Here is a 24,651-nt window from a genome sequence, read left to right on the forward strand (position 1 = left end):
TGACCAGGATATACGATCGTTATGAACAGGATATATGATTAGGTGAAAATTATTATTTCTATTTAGTCATTCGAAGATTTTTGTTATGCTCAAATTATACATTATCCAAGTATATCGTTTTTTGAAAATATATCTCAAATTGGGATTTTTTATATTTTTAAAGACATTTTTCCGTCAACTAGTTTTACAAAATATACATTTTTTTCAAAATATTACTTGTATGTCATACTTTCTAAATGTTTATTATTATTAATTAATCGATTTAACCCTGACGCAATTAATATTTTTGGAATGCATACTCGTTGGCTACACCGTTGTATTCATGTTATGATGGCCTACAATCGATTTTGATGGAATGTCAGGCTTAAAAAGGGAGCGAGGGAGAGGAAAAAGTAGAGAAAGGGAGGAAGCACCTCTGTGTGTGCTTGGACATGCCAGAAGAAGAATTCGAAATTGTTTTAGTGGCGCGTGCAGGGCGCATCTGCTATGTACGGAATTTTAAGACCCCGTCACTATCGCAGATTGCTCGAACTTTATCGGTCAGATCCCAATATCGGTTTTATTAAGGCGAACGCATACCACGCATAATTCATTACGGTGGGTGCGAGCTCGCGCACGAATTCTCGAGTCCGAAGGAGCTGATTAAAAATTCGCACAATATGGTGGCAAGATCGCGTTCTCTCTTTTTTTTCTTTCCCCTCCCCTCTCTTCTCTAGACACTCGATTCGGCGCGGCGTCCAGGCCGGAGCACGAATTAAGCGGAGCACGAATTCTTCGAGATTCACAAAAAAAAGAACTATCAAAAATGTAACCTGGTCCCAATGACCCTTGCCACCAATTTGTTCGGGACATTCTCAAGCTAAATCAACCTGTTCCTTTTTCCAGTCGTGAGCCCTGGTTTCACGATCCCATGCTACCATATGGTTCTTTGTCCCTTCTTCGTCTATAACTATTGTAAACTCATGTTGTGCATAGATATCGGTTTGTATCCTTCTTCTCTAAGCATTTAATTACGAGGAAAATTATTTATAACAAGTGATTCGAGCCTATAAGTGCTGTTTGCGAATAAATTTAAAGGGAGTTGAGACATAACATGCTAAATTGCATAAATAGAAATATAGAAAATAATCTTGTATCATTTTATGTCTTTTTGATGGGACTAATTGATACAGTGCGCGATATTGCTAACAAAGAAAATTTATGAATGATAGATTTAATGAATCCCCTCAGAGAAAAGTGAAAAATGAACTCATCTTTATGAAACATAAATTTAAGAGCTTATAATTACATGATTTATATTAATTTTTGTAAATGAATTTCCTAATTTAATTTAATTTAATTTTTTTCTTAAAACATTTGAGGCATGTAACTTTTTTTTTTTTGAGGAGAAATTAAGCTTAAAGAAGTGCCACGTTATCGCTCCAAGTTTAATTTTTTAATCGGCAACGTGGCGGCCGCGAAGGAAGTAAATTAAAATCGTCGAGAGCACGCGCCCGGAATCACTTTGGCATATGTAAGTTCAGTGATAGAGTGGCTCCGTTCCGTTGTGGTCCTTTTCGTCATCTGCATGGCCCGACGCCGCTGTCTGCCTCACGTCGTCGAGCAACAAGAGGATGATTTAGATTGAACGCGCATATTTAGCAGCCACGAGTTGTGTGTTGTGACTTTCTACTTCCGCTCGCCATTCTTTCATAAATTGCTGCCTCTCTACCGGCTTCTTTCGTCCGCGTGAAGTGATAGAGCTTTTATTCTGCATCGTATTCCTTTATATTCTTAATAGAATTTATTCCACTTTTTTCGCGTGAAAAAAAAAGATTTTTATTTGAAATCTCGTTGCAAATAGCAATTCTTGCTTCAAATTTGCTTTATATATAATACATTACATACATAACAGAGAATATCATCTCTCGTGATTGAGTGAAGAAAGTTGCAATATAGAATATCTCGTTTCTTCACTTGCCTCAAATAGCGCGTGAGCTCAACGGAGGCGATCGACGATAACCGTTGATTCTTGATCGCGAGATTTTCGATTTTCTTTATAGCCTCTTCCTATTCCATACACCTTCATTCGAACTGTGCAGGAGTATTCGAGGAATCTGCCGGTGGGCCTATCAACTCGTTTTCTCCTTCTTCCATCTTCTCTTGCTCCTTTTCGCGGACTCTCTCGTTGAAGCGATCCCTTTTCTTCTTCCCGTCTGCTCTCTATGAGACGTTTCCTCTCCTTCTCTCGCGAACCTCTTATTTCTCCTTCTGCCTCTCCGTCCGTCGTTCGTTCTGCAAACCGGCCGGCCGAAAGAGGCCAGCAACGTTGCTCTCTCGTCACTGTCTATCTGAGCAGACAGCGTGGAGCTGCCTTCGAGCAAAGTGAGGGCGTCTAATGAGGCAATAAATAAGTCGACCGCCCTAACCGGCCTCTCCACGCTTTTCGTTCGCGACGACGTGTCCATCCTCGAGTTCTTTTCTTGCCTCCGCGTACACGAGGTGGGGCCGATCTCCTCGATTCTAGCCGCGGCTCCTCTCCTCTCCCCTCCCTCTCCTCCTTGAGCGTTCCGCTGACTCGATTGTCGTCGATTAAACCGAGTCTTCCCTCGTTTTTTCGTCTAGTAGCGGATCCCGGGATACCTTTTTGCGAGGACTACCTTGCAAGAAAAGGAGTACAAGCGAATGACGGGACTGTTAAAGCTCGTTGCGCGTATAAATTCGGCGCGTTGAATTTTGTTAATTTAAGAAAGGATAGATGAGTCAGCCGATATGTGTTCACGCAAATACGATTGTTATTTCGTGACAATGTGTTATGCCATCGCAAAAATATATCTTTACACGGTCAGATATTTACTCATTGATATTTAAAAAGTTATATCTACTAGAACATAGTAGCACGCGCTACGACTTCTTTTTTCCATAGCGATTCTTTTACAAATTTAAATAATATAATTAATCAATTATATAATAATTATATTTATATTAATTAAATAATTATTAATTAACAAATTTACAACCAATCGAAGACAAACGCGGACAAATGAGATTTTAAATTAGAGGCTTCATAATGCTAATTTTAAAATAAGAATTATTGCAATATGTATATACGTGCTAAAATTAATTTATTTATCGTCCAATTGGAGAATATAGGAATACAAACTTACATATAATTGTTTCTTCATTGTTCTTCGTTTGATTTTTATTTTTTCAAGTTTCACATTTCTCTTGTTTTAATTTATTTTTTTTTCGTGGATCTCACGAGTGATGCGAATAAAATTAGCAAATGTTGATCCATGGAAAGTTATGAAATCGCAATCGGCAGACGGAAGACGAATGGCAATGTAGTTCCTGACCACTCCAATTCCCATTAACTCGCCTCCGGCGATATTAATAGGCGCGGGTGCAAAACGTTCGCGTAAGCGGTGCTCGTCAAACGCGACGTGTTTGCAATAACGCCGTAACTTTATTATCCGCCTCGGGGATTGGTCTTTTAGTATCGACGCGCAGCAGTCCTACCGTTTATTTGACTAACGGGGTGAGATGCGCGTGGGCCACTAGGAAACGGGTCTTTGAAGTCGCGAAAGGTCGGATAAACCTCCGGTTAGAAGTTGCCTTCGCCTCAATCCGCGGCATACGTGGCGCTTTTCCGACGAAAGCTACCGATGCGAATTATAGACGCAATGAGAACAAAGTGTGTTGTCATGATGAATTAGCGAAATGCATCCAATGTTATTTTAACTTGTGTTACGCTTCGATTCAATTCAAATACTATTATTAAATTTGTTTGAACTATATGTTTCGACAGAAATCTAATTAATTGATGTCGTTAATAGCCCGACTATGTACCGAGAAACATTCTTTTTTTATTAAAAAAAAAAAAAAGCACATTTTCTTAAAGTCATATATTTTGATGCAAACATTTGTTTAAGTAAACATGTTTACTTTTAAGTAAATATACATAGTTTATTATCTTAAGTATATAATTGTGTATTTTTACATTTTTTACATTGAAATAATGATTTTATAAATAAACTAATAATATTATTAAACTTAACTCGTTTCCTTAGATTAAAAAATTTGATTATCTTGAATATATAAAAATAGTTTAACAATAAATATTTTCTAGAACTGTAAGAAAAATTACTTGAACAAAAATAATTTTTTTATTTTATTTACATAAATATTTCAGTCAAGAAATTTGATTGTAACTAAATAAGCTATTAGGGCCCATCGAGAGTCAATAATAATTTTTTGTGCTAAGTAATATTCGTTTATAAGATATTTCTTTCTCACTCACATTCTCTGTAAAATTCACAGTAACATGATAGAATATTTAAATACAAATACCGTTTTATTAAGCCGTAGGTTTAACTGACATTTGTGATATGAGGTCATCGATAGGTATGTTGTATAATTAAAAATAAAATGTATAAGCCACGTTTTTCGAAATTTATATAAAACGTGATTTGAAATGCTTTTCTGAAAGCAGCTGCGCATGAACGTTTAGTACTTCTCCGACGGACATATCCATTTCTATTCTCCCATAAAATTCACACACATCATAAGGCTTTTGTAGCACCACAATAGCCCGCACTTAATACAATGTTTAACTTCTCGTGTAGTTTCGCATACCGCAACTTCTCGGAACAGAGCTATATCTATGTCGCTCGTCTATTATCTTGCGTCTAGAAGTTTCGTTGCATTCTCGCGTAGTATGATGCGGACTCGAGAAATAGTACATGCGTTAATTCCAGGAAGATTTCGCAGCCTCTGACAGTTGGTCGTGATCTAAGAGAACTAGAAGATATGTAAGGTCGCGTCTCCCAACTTTTCCTCCTCTGATCGATAGTTAAGACAATCAGGAAAAATCATATGAGCTCATGTGACGAAAAATGAGGAATATATTTAGGAGGGAAAACAAATACAGGATATTTTAATAAAGATATAGAATATATTAGTAATAATACTTGACGAACCGAGAAACACGTCTCTTGTTGAGAACATCCTGCTTGATCTTATAATATGTTTTATGCGAACGTTTTCGTTTACGAAGGCGGGATACCGTTTCGTTCGAAGAACCCTCGTAACAGATTGAAGAAGCTTCGGCGCTTGTCGTCCGTCAGACTCTATCGGGACCAAGGGCCTTAACAGGAATATCGACGAATCGAAGTTCCTGCGGCTTGTACTCTGTCAGTAGGCCTGATCGTCCCGCGAGACGTTACATGCGCCATATTTTGCTCCAACGAGAGCGATGCTGCTCTCCTTTTTTTCCTTTCCTTTCTCTCTTTCTCTACCCTGTCCACATCTCTTTCTACCTCTCTGTTTCGCTCACGCGCGAAATCATTCCCCGATCTTTCGATCGAGAGATTTCTCGTGAATTCCCGTCCGCGTATCATTTCGCGTATTATCTCCGTTCTTGTCGTCGTCGTCGTCGTTCTCGGTTATAGTCGCCACTCGAGGTGGAATCCTTTTCGCCCAAATGACGATGTCACTCTCGTGCACGACTCTCCATGTCGTCGTACCTATACCTCCGGCTTCTTATTCCCGTTCGTGCAGAACGAAAAGCGGGCGAAGGGAAGGGCGAGGGGGCACATCGGGAACGGGCGACGTGGCGATGTACACGGGCGCGCGAGCAGCCGTCCTTAACGGAATTATTGCCATTAAGGTCGTTGCATTCCCGAGAGGCCGTCGTGTACGCGCCCTGGCATCCTACCGACGCAGAACTAATGATCTTAATTAACGTTTCGTAACGAAGGTCGCCCGGACTGTCCTCTTTCTTCTTCTTCTTCTCCATTTCTCCCTTCCCCTCCCCTTTCCCCCCCAACTCTTCCCGCGCCCTCGTCGTTTCTCTTTTTACCTTTCCGCCTTCGTGCCCGCGTCCTCCGCGCGCGGGTCCGCGCTTCTTTCTCCTCGTCTTTCTTCTGGTACCCCTCTACCTTCGAGTCGTCCTCCACGACTTCGTAGTTTCCCACCGCTCGTAGTTCACTCAGAATCCATTTCGCTTTATTCTTCTTTTTTCTACCCCCGGTGCAATCATCGGGCTGTCCCCTCTCTTCCTCTCTTTCTTTTTCTTCTTTACACCCTCTCGACGTACTCGTTCGTCCTTCCCGTTTCTTAGTGTCTTCCTTTCCCTCCGTAACATTCGTTTCTTCTTTCTCTATATCTTCCTTTTCCATTCGTAGGATTGGTTACGTCGCCACGAGCTTAATGCGTCGGAGCTTTAATTATCGCAATGGTGTTAGCGTGTTCAGATTCGACTATCGTACCTACTACTCGCGGTGTACTCCTTCGTCCTTCTTCCTCGCCTCCTCCGCCTTCTTCGGCGGTTTTTTTTTCTCGTCGTCATTCTCGCAGAACCATATAGCGCGGTATCGTAAATCTTGTTTTCTCGTCTCTTACAAAATTCCGCGGTTTCAATACGATCCTGACTTATTCTGCCTTCTTTGTCACCTTCTCGCCGTTCCATATATGATTCCATTCGATCTGCTACAATAAAGTTTCGCGCTGAAAATTACTACTGAATGTCAGAGATGTTTAGTATACCTATATTCGAAGCGCATAGAAGAGAGAAGAAGAGAGAAGCAGCCGAGAGACGGTAACTCTTATTGAAATAATAACTTCACGTTGTGTCGACCACAATTGCACGGTGTCAATATAATTACTATAATTCACTTCGTCGTTAGTAAATTACGCGTATCAAGCTGGCACCGCGACTTCAGCAGTCGCAACTGTCACAAGCGCATGAAACGTATATACAGAAATTTAGCGCTCTTTCCTTGTTAAATAATTGCTCTGTTATATAATTCGTTACAGAGCGCGATCTGATTATTTACACAGCGAATACGAAAAATTCGTATTAAAGAATTCGTTGAGAATGACAAATCTCTCGTGTTCAGGCGATGCTAATGGGGTAAATCCGAATTCTCTGTAAATAGCGAAGCTCCGACTGATTTATGAGGCACGACGGTGTGCTTAAGGAGAAATAAATTCTGATCTAAACACGAGCGATTAATCGCGAGGATCAGGGCTGCGACGAGACACAACACTCGCGCTTATAGAGCCACGGAGATTCTGCGGGCTCCAGAAGGAACGGATGAGCGTCAGGGGAAAGGAGAGCTTCTCCGCTTAATCTCACGTTCACGCGAGACCGTTCCTTTTTCTACATTGCGCGCGGAAAGATATTGCGTAGCTAAATAAGCGGCAACTTGGCCGCGGGATTTGTAGCTTCCGTAAATTATTCTGACCGCTCTCCTCTCTAGCGCGTGTCCGTGTCTCGAGGGAAACGACGTTGCTCCGAGCTCCTCCGCGATTCGCGCGATTATATCGTTACTTTGAGTATTGAGAGCGCAGATTAGTTAATTAAACGCCGCAAACTTCTCGCGCTTAGGTTTGTTATTTTTTTCTTTTGTTCTAGAACTACATGACAACTTTTCACTTATCCTCCATGTGAACATGATTTTTCGGCACCCACAAAGCGAACACGTGAGTCTGTCGTGTCCGAGGTTATTTTTCGTATTTAAAAAAATTTTAAGTATTCGCAAAAATTCATGGGACATCCGTCAAGATTGTCGTTGATGATTTCACAGTCATTTTGATTTAGCATTGTTTATTAAATATTTTTTAAATGAGTTACTAAGAATTATTATATTGGACGTTTCAGACTCGCGCGTTTACCCGGAGGATTGTATGAATATTTATTTAATATTATAAATTGTAAAAGTTAAACAAATTCAAAAGATGCATTATACATATGCAATTATAAAAATAGTCTTGTTTTATTGGTAATTTTTAAGTAACAAAGCTGTATTGAATATACGTTATACGATATATTTAATTTTTGATTTCACAGGACTGTAGGAAGCCAGCTGGTGATGGATCCGATGCTGGTTTGCAAAAAAACGAGACGATTGAAAGGGAAACTAGCTGACATTTGTCGTAAGGAACCATCTCTGCTGAAAGAAATCGCGAAGGGTGTTCAAGTGGGCACTAGAGAATGTCAGTACCAATTCCGAAATCGAAGGTGGAACTGCACGACCGTCAGGAGATCTCTCAAGAAGATTCTGCTCCGCGGTAAGTTTCATCGAGATACACAAATCGTCGATAATTAATTTCAAAGATGGAAATTGGGCTTGAATAATTTTTATATTACTTTTAGTTTATTACTTTTAGTTTATTACTTTATACATCTCTCTAACAGCTTTTTCAATATTCATTTTGGATTTAAATTGAGGCATAATTTATTTCTTTATATTTTACAACAAACGAAAGGCACGTTTAAAGATCCGAGCGCATTTAGCTCGTTGCGGTCTTTTGCGCACGTTAGATACTCGATCCCGTAAATTCGTGAATCCGGTCGCATTATTCGCGAGTCATGGGCGCAAGGTCGAGCAGACGCTATTCCGGGCCCCGGCCTCGCCCTCTCGCTGAAAAAGGGATCCCCGGTCCTATGGTGCCCCTTTCAGGAGCGAGAAGGGGGCCCGCGCACGACAATGCACACGCTAGCGGCAGATTACAGGGCGCTACTCGTTCGACATTAGGCGAACCGGATGTCGATTACACACTCCCCTACAGGGCCTGAGGGCGATTCGTTACGATTAAATGCCGGTGCCCGATCGGCACACCTCCAGAATGGGCTACCCCTTTAGGACCTTTAAGGACCTTTCTACGTGCGGGGCCTTTAAGGGGCCTCTCCGCGTGTGGAGCATGACGTTGACCACTCTATACCGATACGAGTGTATTAACGATGGTAAAGCACGAGGTACAATAATGCTCTTGGCATTTTCGTGTTTTCATTCAGGATAATCGACCATTATTCCATGAAAAATGATATCACATTGAATATTAGTTTTCTTATATTGATTGTGAGTGTGTTTTATATTATTACGCACTTACGTATCCTAAATTGTGTGTTTGCATAGAGTTAATTAGAATCGAAATGTGGGTACATAAAAAAAAGAATGCAGTTTAAGTTAGATTTATTTTTAAAGATATTAAAGAAAGGGGACATGTTAATAATCTTTTATATAATATTTTTTTTTACTTTACCTTTAACATAACATGTTACGATACAATTTTATTTATATTGTACAACTTGGAGAGGGTATGGTGTTCTTTTATATTTGATTGTTTAAGGCTGTGTATCTTTTTTTTTTGAGTCAGGATACGTTACGGATGAATAAGTGGTAATTATTTTTAAATTAGCCTTAATGGGAGAACCTAGATACACAGCGCTTCGGTGGCTAGAAAAAAGATAATGACTACTCTCTTTAATGTTGGGACCGTCTCGACACGTATACGACTATGAAATCAAACTGCAAGGTGTCACAGCAAATAGTAGCGTGTAGTAATATGATAATAATGATAATGCGATCGCTATTGCCAACAAGGATACTTAACTAGTCGGAATGTTGAGAAATAGGAGTTCCACGAACTGTGTTATTACAGATCGTTCATGTCATATCCGCGTCCGTGTCATTATCATCCGTTAAAAAATTAATTCTTTATGATTTCCTTGTTTTTTTTTCGTTACGAAAAGCTAAGATGATTAGTGCACTAAAACAAAAAGAGAACTTTGTTCAAAGTTAGTCATTCATGACTCAAAGTAGCACATTTTGCGATACATTTTATGCGATATATTCTAACACACAGAAATAGAATTCTTTTAATAAAAATAATTTGTAATGAAATATTTCTATGTAAAAATAAACAAGATTTTATACGTTTTTAAATTGATTTTTCCAATACTTTTTTGCTTTAGCAAAAATGCACTGCAGCATTTTGCATAAAAGAGTAGCGCATGTCATCAGATTTTTTATCATGGCATATCTTCATACAGAAAAGTACTATTTAAAAAAATTTTTAATTTGTTAAGTATTTATTTTTTAATTTATTTTTCATAAATTCAGTGCGAGAAAATGTTAGTAAAACTTGGTCAATTTTTACATTTTATTTTATCCTGAGAGTAGTGTGTATTTTTATCGAGGGACGTTGTCTTCATCGGCCTTGCGTAAGCACACAATAGATGCGTTTATCGCGTCGCGGACTGTGGGAATCGATAGACAAGCGTGAACGAATTTCATCTTGATCACGATCGTGCCGTTGACGGTCGATCGATCGGCTCTCACACATAATCAGATTCGGCCACCTTCTTTCTCCGCGCGGTAAATCTGAACCCGAAGCATTCGACGAAAGACAAAGCTGTGGCTCGCTCATTCGGTTAGCCGACCGATATATTAATTCCGGATGATTGGCCACGACAACCAAATCGAAGAGAGCGTGTCCAATAGCGGTTCGTACTGGTCTCCAGAATCCGCTATCAGATTGGTGTCTTATGGTAGCTTGACAGATTGACACTGTCCGTCGGATATTAGTGGCAATATGTTCCCTTAATTAAAGCCTCACTGCCACGACGGCCCGCGGCCAGTCTCTCGATTTTGTCTCCCGCTTTCGCCCTCTCCTTTTCTCTATCCGTCCTCTCGCGATCTAGAGATCGTCGCGTCACTCCTATCGATCGTGATTTGATGCAGGATCGTCGGAGGCTATCTGTCTCCCTCTTTCTCAGGTAAGACGCTAAATGTGGACGCGCGTGGAATCCACGCCTGGCGATCGATGATCGAATTAAGCACGACACCGCCGGGGATGCCTGACGATTGGCATTCACTCGTAAGATGCGGGAGATAGTATATTATTAACGAGACAGCCCGTCGGCCCGAATAAATAAAGCGATAGTTTAATTAAGCGAATTAGCGGTCGCGCCCGTTGCTCTCATTTATTTTTGGATACTTCGGAAATTTAAATGTCCCAATATTCAAACCATTATTTGTTATCGAATAAAGACGTGTTATATGAAAAAAAGTTTCCCATACAAAGTATTATATAACACCACAACAATTGGCTGTTATATTAAATGTCGAAACGATCATTTGACGATCATTTTTAATTCTATTTTCTACAATGTAAAGTTTTATGAGGTTTCATCTTTTTTCGTAATTGTTTTATTATATTATTATTAATTTGACTTTGTAAATATGTATTTAACATATTTCTTTAATGTAACGAACATGATTTTAATTTTCGTGCTTTGATTAAAAGCGTCATCGTGAACTGGTTTATAATTCGAAGCTTATACAGCTACTACTGCAGTTGGTTAATTTACGTTTCATTTGGCATTTATAACCTTGCCTCATTCCATAAAGACGATATTACTTTGTAAAATACAACAAAGTTTCATAATATGCTTCATCGGATAATCGTAAAGTTCATGATGTTGTAAAGAATTTGTAGTTCTTGCTTGCATCATGAGTTTTTTATTCGATGTGTGTTCCGTGCATCCTCATATCTGTTGAATTAATTCGTGACGCTTCTCAGACAAGCAATTTAATTTTGCAATTTAATTTTTTATGTCTCCCATTAGCTTTAGATGAACCATATCATATTCATTAATGACAATTACGAATTATTAGAATGAAAAGTCAAAATAAAGAATGAAATTATAATCAATAATCAATGAATCTAAAAATAACTCTACAAAACACAGAAAAATGTTAGTATTTGTTTGTGAGCTCGGTATATAGGTACGCTTACATACAAAAAAATTAATAATAATGATGAAATTAAAATGATAAAAATAAGAAAGGCAGGCGACAAATCAGTTTGTCAAATAAAAATCGCTTTGTGTTGGAAAGCATTCAGAGGAGTCAAAAATTACACCCCAGAAATGGTAGGGCTCTATCGGGAAAAGGTTGGACAGCAGGTACATAAATCTCGTCTATAGAATGCATTATTGGGCGATGTGGATCGTTGACAGAGGCGGCAATGTGTTAACCGATCGTTCCGGGTGACAATTCTCGCCATCGTCATTTATCTGTGACTCCGTTCGCGGACAGCTCGCCGTAGGTAGTCCCATATAACCGTTTTTATTGGATTGCCTTATAGCGACTCTATATATTCCTACTTCCGTATTACACTATACGTTTATTGAATTGCCATTATTAGAAAATAACAGTATTATTACATTATTGTTAGACTGTTATACATTAAAGTAGATATTACAATTATTTGCTTCTTGTCATTTTTTGGTCAAAAAATTTGTTGAATTTTTTAAAGTGTCATAGTCTTATTTTTTAGATAAAAAGATTTGGGATTAGAAATTGTTAAGTTCTTGTCTCAAATCGATCAATGCTATGCTTCGAAAAATCTGTGAAATAAAAAAAAAATAAATGGTTACCAATCTGAATGTAACATCTTACCTGTTAGAAAATACAGATTTTGCAAGACGTCATAAGTAGGGTCTATTGGCACACGTTGAGACTATTATCTGTTACAAGTTAAAGACAGATCACGATTAGGAATCTAAGCGGAAGAAATATACGACTTTCTAGGCCACCCGTCTTGCCTAGAAAGATTTTAAGGAACACGTGGAGTCTAGCTACCGAATCCTGCTGTTCGAATTATTCTTTTTCCTTCGGAAGTTTAGAAAAAAAAAAAAAAAAAATAGTTATATAAGAAATGGGGACATAAATACCTTTGCTCTTTTTGTAACAAGAAATGGGACAATGTAACGAAAGCCCTGATTTTCAGCTGTCTCTCACCTTTTATTTGCACAAAACAGTTGAAATAATAAGCAAAAATAATAAGCCATCAAATAGTAGAAGCATTTTAAAAATAAAATGAATATTAAAAGTAGTTACATAATTGTATTATAGAAATATCTTTTTTGTTTATGTTTCATAAAAGTCTTTGTTTATGTAAATGTAAGATTTTTCTCGTGCACGACATAAAGAACTACCTCATTTCAAGAACGTTGTCCTAAAACTGAATGAATTATTCGATGACACCTAATCGAGCGAGATCGTTCGATAATTTCTAGTAACGATACATTCGTAGAAAGAGAAAGAGAGAGATACCTGCTGGCTTTTTTCCCAAGCCGAAAATTCGACTGATGATACATCAGAGGTCGATGTCGCTTATCTATCGTCCACTCCCGGATGCGTCTCTAGGGAAAAATTCCTAACGGGTGGGTAAGAGGAGGGAAAAAGCGCATGAGGATCCACGCTACCGGCGGCGCCTATCTTAATTCCCGATTGACGTTTATTTATCTGGCGACGTTTAATTTTTATGGGCGCGATCCGGCCGATAGCTTAGGCCCAGCAGGTAGCTCCCGCTGTGTGGTCCCGGGGACCCCGGGGGCCCCCGGAGCCTGGTATAACATTCGTGGACGAGCAGCACCTCTTAATTGAGGGGTGCCGCGTGTCGCGATAAGACGAACACGGGCGTCAAAAACCCGTAGAAAGAGCTACCTCTGGAGTAAAGGGAAGCGGGGGAGGTAGGAATTTATTGCGCTGCCCCGCGCAGAGATCCCTGGCTCCCCTCCCGGCAGGTACGATCGTCGAATCGATGGGCTTCGACCAAATTAAGAGAGTGGTTTTCTTCATTCATCCCGAGATTCCACGGAATTCACGGAGTGACGAAGAAAACGGTCATCTAAGTGGTCGCCTCCTCGAATCAACAAATTGTCCTCTCTTTCTCCTCTTCTTTTCTCCTTTCTGAACGCTGAACAGGGGGTGAATGGAGGGAGAAGAGGGATCGCCAGAGTCACAACGTAATGATTTTACTCTTTCATTAAGAAGAAGCCCGAGGTTAACGGTCCCGCGTCACGGCTTTCTCGAAAGAAGAACTTTCTCGCAGCCGTTATAAGTCGCGGATTCGACGATAGTGTCGCAATAGCCGCATCACGTTGATTCATCGTTACAATTAAATTGATTGCTCTCACGGCGATTTTGTTTTATCGCGACTGATCGCGTTTTTCTGTCGTAATATTACTTTAGAAAGACATTTCTTTCTTGGCGGTGTCTCAACTCTTTCTCTCTCTCTCTCTAACGAGGATGCTCACCTTGGGACATTAATAAACCCGAGTTCGTACCTTCGTCCGTTCGCGATGTTTTTCTTCCGTGAGATCGGTCGCGGAACCGTTTATGTTTCTGCAAATTGAAACTCCTTCCCAAGATAGATACAATTCTCAGTGTTGAAAAATACGTTTACTGAATGATAAAAATGATTTTGCATTATTTATTTTTGTTGTCGAGATTTAATACTTACAGAGTTGGGTAGTGACTAGTTAAAAAGTTAATAACTTTTTAATCTAACTTGGTTAATTTTTAATGATTTGATTTTTAATCTTAACTAGTTACTTTTGAAACACATAAACTTCAATTCATTAATTTTTTACAAAGTTAAAAATTTATTTTTAAAAATATCTTTCTTTATAAATAAACAATATTTCTTTATTATTTCATATAAACTTTACAAATCAAATATTAAATAGTTTGATAATCCGCATTATAATTGTTTTGAGTAATTTAACTTTATAAACTTACGAACTTCTTATTTAATAAAAATAAAGTGTTTTTTAACATAAACTATTAATTTAATAACGTAATTTTTAATTAGTTTTTTGTTTACGTAACTAAATTAAGTTTGTAAGCCATTAACTCTAACTTAATTTAGTTAAAAAAATATATTGACTTAGCAACCAAGTGAATATTTATACGCAAATATTGTTATGTATGTATATAATAACTTTAATATATAATAATTATAACTTCTTTTGAGCGGCGTTGTAAATTATTAATATACATATGCACTAGTAAAGTAAGAAAAGATGGGAGAACCTCTTGATATACGCGCTAATACACTTGACGAAAATAAAAAAGACAGTTTACGCGTAATAAAAAGTACCGCGGCCTCTCCACGACGACGGTGGTCTGACAGATACGCTTCTCGAATCGTTCTCAACAGAGTTGGCTTGGGTTATCCCTAATAGGATAGAAGAGCAGCAAGTTTAGTGGAATCTCTACTAAATCGGGGACTAATTATTCGGCAGTGAGGGCGCCGGCGATCCCGCTAATATCGCTCGTAAAATCTTCGGCTCATCTTATTTTACGATCCTCGGATGACTCCTTATAGAACACAGAAATGTGTGAAGCACGAGGGAACGACGAGGGCGTGAAATATCAAATTTGGGGAATTCAATGCCAAGTTCTACGAAGGTGCTCTTTCAACACTACTTCTCGTTAAATTCGTTAATTGTGATTTTTCCAAGTAATATTTCATCGATTGCGCTACCCGTTGATTAATCGATATTAATATGCCCGCGCGAATATTGTTGAACGTTTTCACGATTCGTGGTACTCTCCTGACTTGTCCCTTAAACGGGTTAAGACCGCGCGCGTTGAAATTCACGCGAACACGAAGCAGCGATAATCAGAAGGACTGAAACGGATTTAGCGGCATGGCGCTAAGTGTTTCGTCGCCTTGCGAATGCGGCGCTAACTAATGCGCTCCGTATAGGATTCCCAGCCTGCCCGCTTTCGCGCCTCTCACGTTTCCCATCTCGCACGTACGGAAATTAAATAACGTCACGCGTACGTGTCAAACACCTACTAAAAGGCCTTTAAAAGATATTTGTCCTTTGCGTCGTTCTCGGGCTTCGCGAGTTTGTTTCGTACCGATTCTTGCGGATCTTTGCTCGCTCATGCATTGAAAAAAGAATCTAGTAATAATAATCAAACATAAATAGTTACTAAGAAATGGTTTCAATTAAATATTCAGTTAATATAACCAAATATTTAGCAATATATTTAGTAACCGTTTAATAACCGATTGGTTACTGTTATTATATTTAGTTTCTTTAATATAACATTATTAACATAGTTATTGCATATTTGATTATATTAATTAAACATTTAATTTAGATTATTTCATCAAAGCTATATTATTATTACTAAACTCTTGTTTTTTACTGCAGTACTGGTGTTTATCGGCCATTGCCAGTAAAAGGTTAAACATGTGTGTGTAAAATTGATAAAATTTATTTTCGAGAATTGAGAAAGAAAAGTTTGATAAATTGCGTGGTGAAAGAGGCAGTTAGGAAATATATTTGAGATATATAAGCAAATGATCAAATTTATTTTAATTTTTAAACAATTCTGTTGCGACATATTACGTTAAAAATATTTTGTACAGTATTAAGATTTATTTAAACTTTAATGAACGTCTAACAAAATATTTTTTATTTTTAATTAAAATACTAACTCAAAATATTCAGTGTGTAAGACTCACTAATTTAATTCCGAAATATTGTAAATTTTTAAATAGTTGCAGATATTATCTTTCAAATATCAAATATTTTTCTTTTGTTTCTGTTTTAAACGGAAATAATCTTTCAACCGTTACATCGGAATTTGGAGTCAGACGTCCATTTTAAGGACGAGCTGTAGTCACGTCTGGACAACATATTGCTTCCTCACCCCAAGCAAGGTCGACGAAGCAAAAGCAATCGACGTGACTACGAGCTGCGTCCGTCGAGAGCACTTTGCTCACACTAACCATCACCCGCGGTGCCACTTACATAGGAATAAATCGCTATAGGGGGTTTCTTGCCTTCGGCTTTTGTACGACATTGTCAAAGATATGCACGAAATGTTATTAGTACACCGGATGCTGGCCCGGAATGAGTGGGTCCACATGAATCATTTATGAAGCGCACAGTAGCAGTGGCACTCTTGTGACAAGAGGAACAATGACGCAACCATGAGCGTCGATCATGGAAACGTGTCGCACGAAGGAAAAGCCCGATTTTTCTCGCTTCCAGCGGTCATAGAAACCGGTAGGAAGGAAATTATCCATGACTAAAGAGATACCTCATGGCGACCGGTCCCGACACTCCCGACAGGCATCATATCGCGGTATCCTGAGAGAAATAAATAAAAGGAGAGAAGGAGCCTCGACTTCTTTTCGCTTCTTTCGTTCCTCGGCGAGAGGACGAAAGCCTGCGTCATTTTATTAACACTATTAGCTCCGATGTTAACCGCACGTGAACCGTGCGCACTCCCGGCGAACGAAACTATAAACGGAACGAAATACACGAGGCGCGACCGCGTGCACATAAAAAGATCCCATCAATTAACATACCTTTTAAGCGTAAATCATTTTTTACTGGCTGAAATTAATTTAATCGATATTTAGCCCATTGTCAAAATTAATTTAATCGCTATTTATAAAAACAGCGACATTGATAATAGTATTGAATTGCATTTCTTCTATATTGCAATCGAGAATTTTCCGTTTCGTTAATTATTACCTTGTAGAAGTGAGCTTAAGTAGAATTCTTTTTTTGTGCGAGTACTCTTTACGAGAACTGTACCTGAAAGAGCAATGGGCTTGCTGCACCGCGAGAACGCCCGGGCCGGTGTCCTCTCCACAAAGGATTGACAACAGCAAACAGTTTAGTGTCCCGTACGTTTATTGTATCTCGACTACCGTACGTTTAACTTCCATCGTTCCCCGGGCGCGCGGGAGGGTGTGGGAGGCGGAGGTAGCAGGACAGAAGAGAACCGACGAAAAAAAGTACGACGCTGGACCAGGACAGATCTGTTACTCCGTTAGACTTCGTCGGCCTGACATTTGAATGCTTCGTCGATTCCACGGAGCCGAGAGAAGAACGGGTAAAACGAGGAAGGAGGACTCGCCAGCGTGCGGTTGTCGTCTTTATATTGCCTTCCTTTCGTCGTATCTTATGGGTTTTTGTCAAACTTCGGTGCATTCCTTCGCGGGTTTTACTGGCGGGTAAATGTACCTTCCTCCCCGCACTCACATTCTCTCGCGTTATACTCATAAATCACGTTTGAGACGTATGATGTGCAAATTTTTATATCGTATCGAATATCTATGCCCTATGCCAAACGCACAAAATTGCAATTTGATTGTAATTCAACTGTTCTTTTCAGAAAAGCTCTGTAAAAGAAAAAATAATAATAGGTAAAGCGAAGATGTAGTTTATGAAATAAAATTTGTGAATACGTGCGATATGTACTACAAATAGGTTTTTTTTTTTTTTTGAAACAAAGAAAGTAAAAAGGTGCAAAATTGTAACAAAAATCCTTACAACGATAAAAAAACGTATGCCAAGAACATAAACGCGGAAACGCGGAAAACAGGTATCAAATTAAATAACATGCCAATTTGAAAATAGGAGGGAAAAAATTGTGCGCGTGAAAAATCGGATAGGTCCGTTTTCGTTACGCGCTAAGGGAGATGATAGATGAAACGATAGCGTCATCGTTTTCCCCTCGATTTACCCCTGGACTCTCGTAATTACCGCGATATCTCTTGCGACGATGAGGCGCGCTCGGTACACCACGGCGAATGCAACTTAGAATGCTTGACGAGAACGGCGGGTGCGGCAGAGAGAAGGAGCGAGAGAAATTCCTGCAAGAGCGGAGAATCCAGCGGTGATATGGCGCGGCAGCTCTCAAAAATCCGCTGGAATCTCGGGGAAAAGGCGAACGCGCCTGAGAAGCTCCCGCCGCAATTGGTCATTCAGCGATTTTTGCCGGCATTCATGCGTCCGTTCCTCGCGGTATTTATTGGAAAGATTTTCTCCCCCTGGTACGCCCTCGGAGAGCCGAAGCGAAGAGAGCCGGGCCAGCGAAGATCTGGTACTCGCGCGAGCGCGAGCGCGAGCCGATCTCGTGCGCTCTGCGCGCTCCTCCGCCATCCTCCTGTCTCGCTCTACCTCGCTGTAAATGCACTCGCCTCGCGGCCCTACGCGCAGGTTATCTTCTTCTCTCATTGAATATTCTCCATTTTATTTACGCATGCCCGTCGAGATTTATCGTCGTTCGCGCTGCTCTTTTCGCTTTAACCTGCTTCGTCCTGCTTTAACGTCGTCTGTCCTTTTTCCTGTCCCGTGTTCGCCTACATCCTGCGCGTCTAATGTGTATTTCCTTCCCTTCCTCTGCCCCTGTCTTTTTCTTCTTCTTTCGCGTTGCCCTGCGGTACATCGTATTTTTACGATATCACGCGGTACGAAAATGATGCACGCGTGTAGGAAACACGCCAGTTAAGCTATTATATGGGGGAATATATTAAAATAAAAAAAAATTTTTTATATTAACTTTGTGTTTAAAGGATGTGTTTTTTTTCTATTTTAGTTAACGATTTTCTGATGTGTCCATATTAATCAATTAATAAAATTATAAAAGTATTTTTGAAATATAATATTTCCAACTGAGACAAATGTTACGTATTTTATACAATTGCATCTGTTATTTTATTTGTTTATATATATATATTTATAATAAATTATATATATTAAATAATAATATATATAATATATTAAAATATTTCAAAAATTTTATAATTTAGTTAATTTGTTCTCAAGATATTTTTTAAATTAATTTATTTTGACATATTACATATGATATAAAAGTGAAACATCGTGGTAATGGGTTAAGGACAAATTGTAGTACTGTACTAAGGAAGGCGAAGACGTATAAACGAAGATCGATATACTAAGTACGGTTTACTGTGCATGAATCGGTGCATTCAGCCCGATAGATCGTCTCACGGCTAAACAAATCACCCCGTTGAGAGCGATCGATAGCATCTACGTGCGTCGATCGAGCACAACGGCGACGTAATTCCTACAATGGCGGTTCGATTCATCGCTGCAAATTGCTTGCATAATCCGACCGATTAATCTTCTCGAGATTTACGAGAGATTTGTTAACCTTATGCAAAAATGCACCTACTCCGCTGTATGTGCAATTGAGTTTGCATATTTTGCATATTTTTTTATAATTCATAGATATATGCATATTAGATATTGGTAACAAGTTAATACAACATTATAAAGAATGTTATGGGATTTTTAATTTTAAGATTAATTATTTATTTTTGTAAGATGTGTCCAATATTTTTTGTGTTAAATTACAAAATAATATTCTTGATTATTTCCTTACAGAAATTTTTATCACAAAATCGACACATTATCTAATTTAAATTATGATTATTTTTTCTGGAATTCTTCGGGGAACATTGCCATGCTTGATGATTGCTTATTTTACAATTTTGATGATTGCTTATATTTAATAACGTATATTCAGAATGAGGAGTAGACATTTCACTGTTCAAAGCAAAAGACAAAAATGCATTTCTTAGTAATAATTTTGTTTTTATGTTTTGGTATGTAAAATACAAAAAGAAATAATGTAAATAATGTTAATATTTAACATATTAATATTAATTTAATATTAATTTAATACAGGAACATAAACAGGATTATGTGCACATGTATGTTACAAATAAATAAAGTAGTTAGTTATTAAAGTTACAGTAAAATCAGAGCATATATGTACAATACACATTTTATATTTATATATGTAGACAGTATTAATACTTGCAAAAATTCTTGAAAAAAAATTGCATTTTTTTATTTGAAGAAATACTTTTTGTATTTTGAAATAGTTTCAAAATTGTCAATTATTATACTAAAACTTATATTCTTATATATTTTATTTTTAATTAAAAGAATTTTATACTCGATAACTTTTCTTGATGTAGTAATAATTTAAAATAATATTTTAGTGAGTTGAAAAAAAATATATAGGAATTTTTATTGGCATATTAGTGTTTTTTCAAATTTTTTATGTATCTTGTTCGTCATACTCTAGTCTCGAATCTATGTATATTATTTACATCAGTAATCTATTATTAGACATTACTATTAGCATATCGCTCTTTCAAGATTCGTCACTGACTGCGTCGCATACTGAAATTCTGCATAGCAAGCATAAAAAGTAGTGCCTACATTGTATGAGGACATTACGCGAGCGTGTGACCAACGATCGATGTTACATAATTGACGAGCAAATGTATTACAATCGTTTCGACGGAATGACTTGTATATGTTCGCGGCAAGTGGAACGTTTGTTCGCGACATTCTTCACTCACGATGCAACAACATTGAAAGAACGCCGAACGATGCACCGTATATATATTTATGCATACGTCAGGTGGCGACGCTGATGCAACGCGTGTAATCGCCGCGAGACAGGCGGTGCAATCTCTTTTTACCCATAAACGGGACCCCGGTACGCCGCCTCGATCTTCCATTAAAGGGTTCGGGTATGCCCGACATTATTAGCATTACGGGAGGTTCATAAAACTAGAAAGTGCATGCCGGTCATTGGGAGAATGCTCGTCCAACGTTCTTTCTTAATACGTTGCACTTGTTCGTTGAAGCAATATTTGAGAGATGACGTCCACATATCGCTGCCGCGGTATTACGCGTCGCATAGAGAAAAAAGATTTTGTTAATTCAATAAATATCAGTACAGCAAATGTGATTTATTGTCATTATATTTATAAATATTTGTTACAGATATTGGATTTTGTTGAATTAACTTTTCTCACTGGCGTGAATAGAGAATGAAATAAATACAAATAATTATTCGCGTGTTTCGAATTTTAATGTTATGTTGAACTGTTAACATTTAATTTTGTTTGAATGAACAAAATATATAAAATATACTAATAAGTTAAAGTTGTAACATATTGATTTAAAGTTATAAGTCGTGATTATGCATTTGACTTATCATTACGTTTGATATATATACATATATATATATATTTTAATGATGTCTTATTAATTTTTACGGAGTTAATTTGTACGAGTGAGCTCAAGATATAGGGTATAATTAAAACGAGATAAAATTTCGGGGCCGAACTCCCCACACCAAACGTGAAAAAAAGTTCAGATAAGCATATGTCCGCAAATTCACTGTTACTGATTGTGAGATATAGCTTCAAATGTTTTTATAGAAATTTTTTGCTAAACACACTTTCCGAATTATTGGTCGCGCGCGATGTTCTTTTGGTAACAAGAGCTGAGATGAGATTCACGCACGATGGAGCTCCGGCTCATTTCTATCAATCTGTACGTGTTTTACTTGATAATAGTTATCCCGATCGGTGGATGAATAGAGCAGGATCAGTTGCATGGCCTCCACGATCTCAACCTTCTAGATTTTTATTTGTTCAGGGGACATTTAAAGTTTATAAAATTCTAATCACCAATGCATTTTTGGTTCTTTTAACACCATTCGTAATTGCTCTGGGATCTTTGAAGAAAGAGTGCAATAATCCCTAATCCGAGCGTGTATTGAATCTAATGGGAGACACTTTGAACATTGTTATAATTAAAGATTGAAAATAAATAATATTTAATAGTATATTTTTATTTTCCCCTGTTAATAAACATCTTGAACTGTATCTCGATAACAGTAAGTTTGCGGACATATACATTTTTTTTTTTCATGTTTTTGTGTGGTGAGTTCAGTCCCGAAGTTTGTTACTTTATTTCAGTTACTTGTAAATCTTAAGAAAGCGACGAAAACACTGACTGAAAAAGTGTTTTCCAGGCTCAGGAAATGAAATGATTCGCTGTTGCATTTTATTGTCGGCTGAGTTATTCCTTCATCAAGAATGACGAGGATGAGAAGAATGATGAGGGATAAGAAGAGAATATTGCGAGGAGGGGCTGAGGGGGACGTGAGAGGGGTTGAGAAAGAAGAAGACGACCACTCGCAATTAAACACGGCGTAAGTCCCGCTCTGAGGATAATGCCCCGGAATGCTGATAATTGGCTGAACCGTCCGGGCGACCCGAGACGAAGGGCCCACAGGTGCAGCTGGCGGCACGGCACCGCGAGATCATCGACTCGCGATCCCTCGTGTTTAATTGATTCGAAGTGATTTATATTATCCGCCGTTTCTCTGCACCTCCGACATTCCCTGGACATCGAAGCGATCATCAAAATACTCAAATAAATTGTCGTATGGTAGACTCAGAGAAAAAATTGTAGTGGTGACAACTGTAACGGAACAGCTATACAAATTTTGTTAATAGAATTGTAATATATATTTAAGTGAACTATGTTACAGTTATCACAACCAAGTTAATGGTTAAGAGAAGTAATAAAAAATAGTTGTAATTACTATATTATATAGTACATTAACTTAGTTGCAATAATCATAATATAGATCACTTAACTATATATTATAATTAACAAAACTTGTATGGTTGTCCCCTTATAGTTGCCAATTTTTTCTCTCAGTGTAATGGGAAGCATTACAAGATGCGAACGGCATTCTTGAGTGTATTTCCGTCAAAATTCTGTCGTTTAATATGAATTTGAATGTGAGAAATGTTCCAGCTCAATTAAAATTATTGTACAAGGATAAAATACAGATTGTTCAGCACAAAGATAGCTGGTTATAATAATAAAGAACGCATATTCTTTTGAAATCGTATTTATTGAAAATGTAAAAAATTGGTAAATTATTATTAGAATTAATAATGCAATTTTAATAATAATATTCTGAAATATGAGTTAGATGTCAAAAGTGCTAACGTGCGGTAACTCAGCACCATAAGCTAAAATACTTTTCTTCATATTAAAGAAAACAATTTTGGTTGTTGGTCACAGTTTTGAAAGCTTTCTTGGCACGTTTTTCTCAATTCTCTCTCGAGTCATTCAGATTTAGAACCGATCTTAACGGCGCCTAGAAGTCCGAGTGGAAGAGGCTGCGAAAAAAAGAGCAGTTTACGGGGTTCTCGTAAACGATCCGGCCGCGTGAGCTCGAAAGAGCTCGATGCTTCCGTCATGTTAAAGGGCCGATGCGCCGCGCCGGTTCGAGCGAAGGTTGGAGAGCCGGCACGAGATCGATCTGCGCCCGTGAACGAAGAAGCGGCGAGCGCGACCGCGCCGGGAGCCGAGAGAGGAGAGCTAGCCGGGCCTCTCTCCCGCTCTCGGGGCTCCGATATCAGATCGCTCGTATAAAACTATCGTATCGTTTAAATACGCACTGAAAGGTGAGGCGATGCATCAGAAGATACGCGGGCGATGGCAGGCAGCCTCCTCTCTTTCCTTGGCCTGCGTCCTCCTGTTCCGTCCGCGCTGTCGATCCGCGCTGAAGATACCCGCCTGGAATCCATGGGAACCACGGAGAACCAAGCTTAACGCGTATAACCCCTCCCTGGCATCACGGTGAGGCTCTCCACCCGGGCCCTTGTGCCTCAACCTTCTTGCGTTTTCCTCCGGCTTTCTACCCTCGATACATACACGCTCATTTTTCGTTTTCGTTTGAGCTTCTCTTCTCGTTTTATATTTAGATTGACAGTATTGGATTAAGTAGCTTGTCATTTCGATTAAAAATCTAAAAGTTCTGACAGATTATGTAAAAAAATTCTTAGTTCAACATAAATTCACGAGATGTACAGTAAACGTGGATAAGTTAATAAAAATGAAGGTACGAAAGCAAAGAGGATAACAATACGTATTGCTGTTCTCTGGGCGGCGCAACGATCACTATCATCGCTTATATCGAGATAATTGACAGAGGATCGTGCATCAAGTTTCTGAAAAGGATGAGATGCGATCGCGCCGCGATTCTGCATTGCCGATGCATCGCTGCTCGATATTCACGATGGCTACCGATTCTGCTCTTCCCCTTTTCACTGGAATCCGTAATTGGGCGGGCATACCACGTTATGAGTTAATTCCGGCGTGTCGGTGTCGGTGGAGATCATATCGATGCGAAGATCCACATCGAGACGATCTCCGTTTTCTCGACCGGCATTTCGCAATAAGGTAAAATGAATGGCGATACCGTCAGTTTAACGAGCTGACGGATCTCTTTCGGATTTTGCCTCAGGCTGCACATCAATCAATATGGTATTCACGAAATTTAAAAAATTATTAAAAATTACTTCGTCTTTTAGGCCTTAATGATCTGCATTATGATATTGTAGTAAAATTATCAAAAG

General features: G+C 38.5%; 1 protein-coding gene across 3 annotated transcripts in view; it reads left to right on the forward strand.

Moving 5' to 3' along the window:
- Positions 1-24,651, forward strand: part of LOC105200052 (protein Wnt-6) — a 125,780-nt gene that overhangs the window by 94,379 nt on the left and 6,750 nt on the right. For all 3 annotated transcript variants that reach the window (XM_026138656.2, XM_039452033.1, XM_026138657.2), the window contains one exon: positions 7,832-8,052. In XM_026138656.2, coding sequence (XP_025994441.1) covers positions 7,832-8,052 — 221 coding nt within the window. The remainder of the gene's footprint in view (positions 1-7,831; positions 8,053-24,651) is intronic.

The sequence above is a fragment of the Solenopsis invicta genome, chromosome 7 (genome assembly GCF_016802725.1).
Source record: "Solenopsis invicta isolate M01_SB chromosome 7, UNIL_Sinv_3.0, whole genome shotgun sequence".
NCBI lineage: Eukaryota > Metazoa > Arthropoda > Insecta > Hymenoptera > Formicidae > Solenopsis > Solenopsis invicta.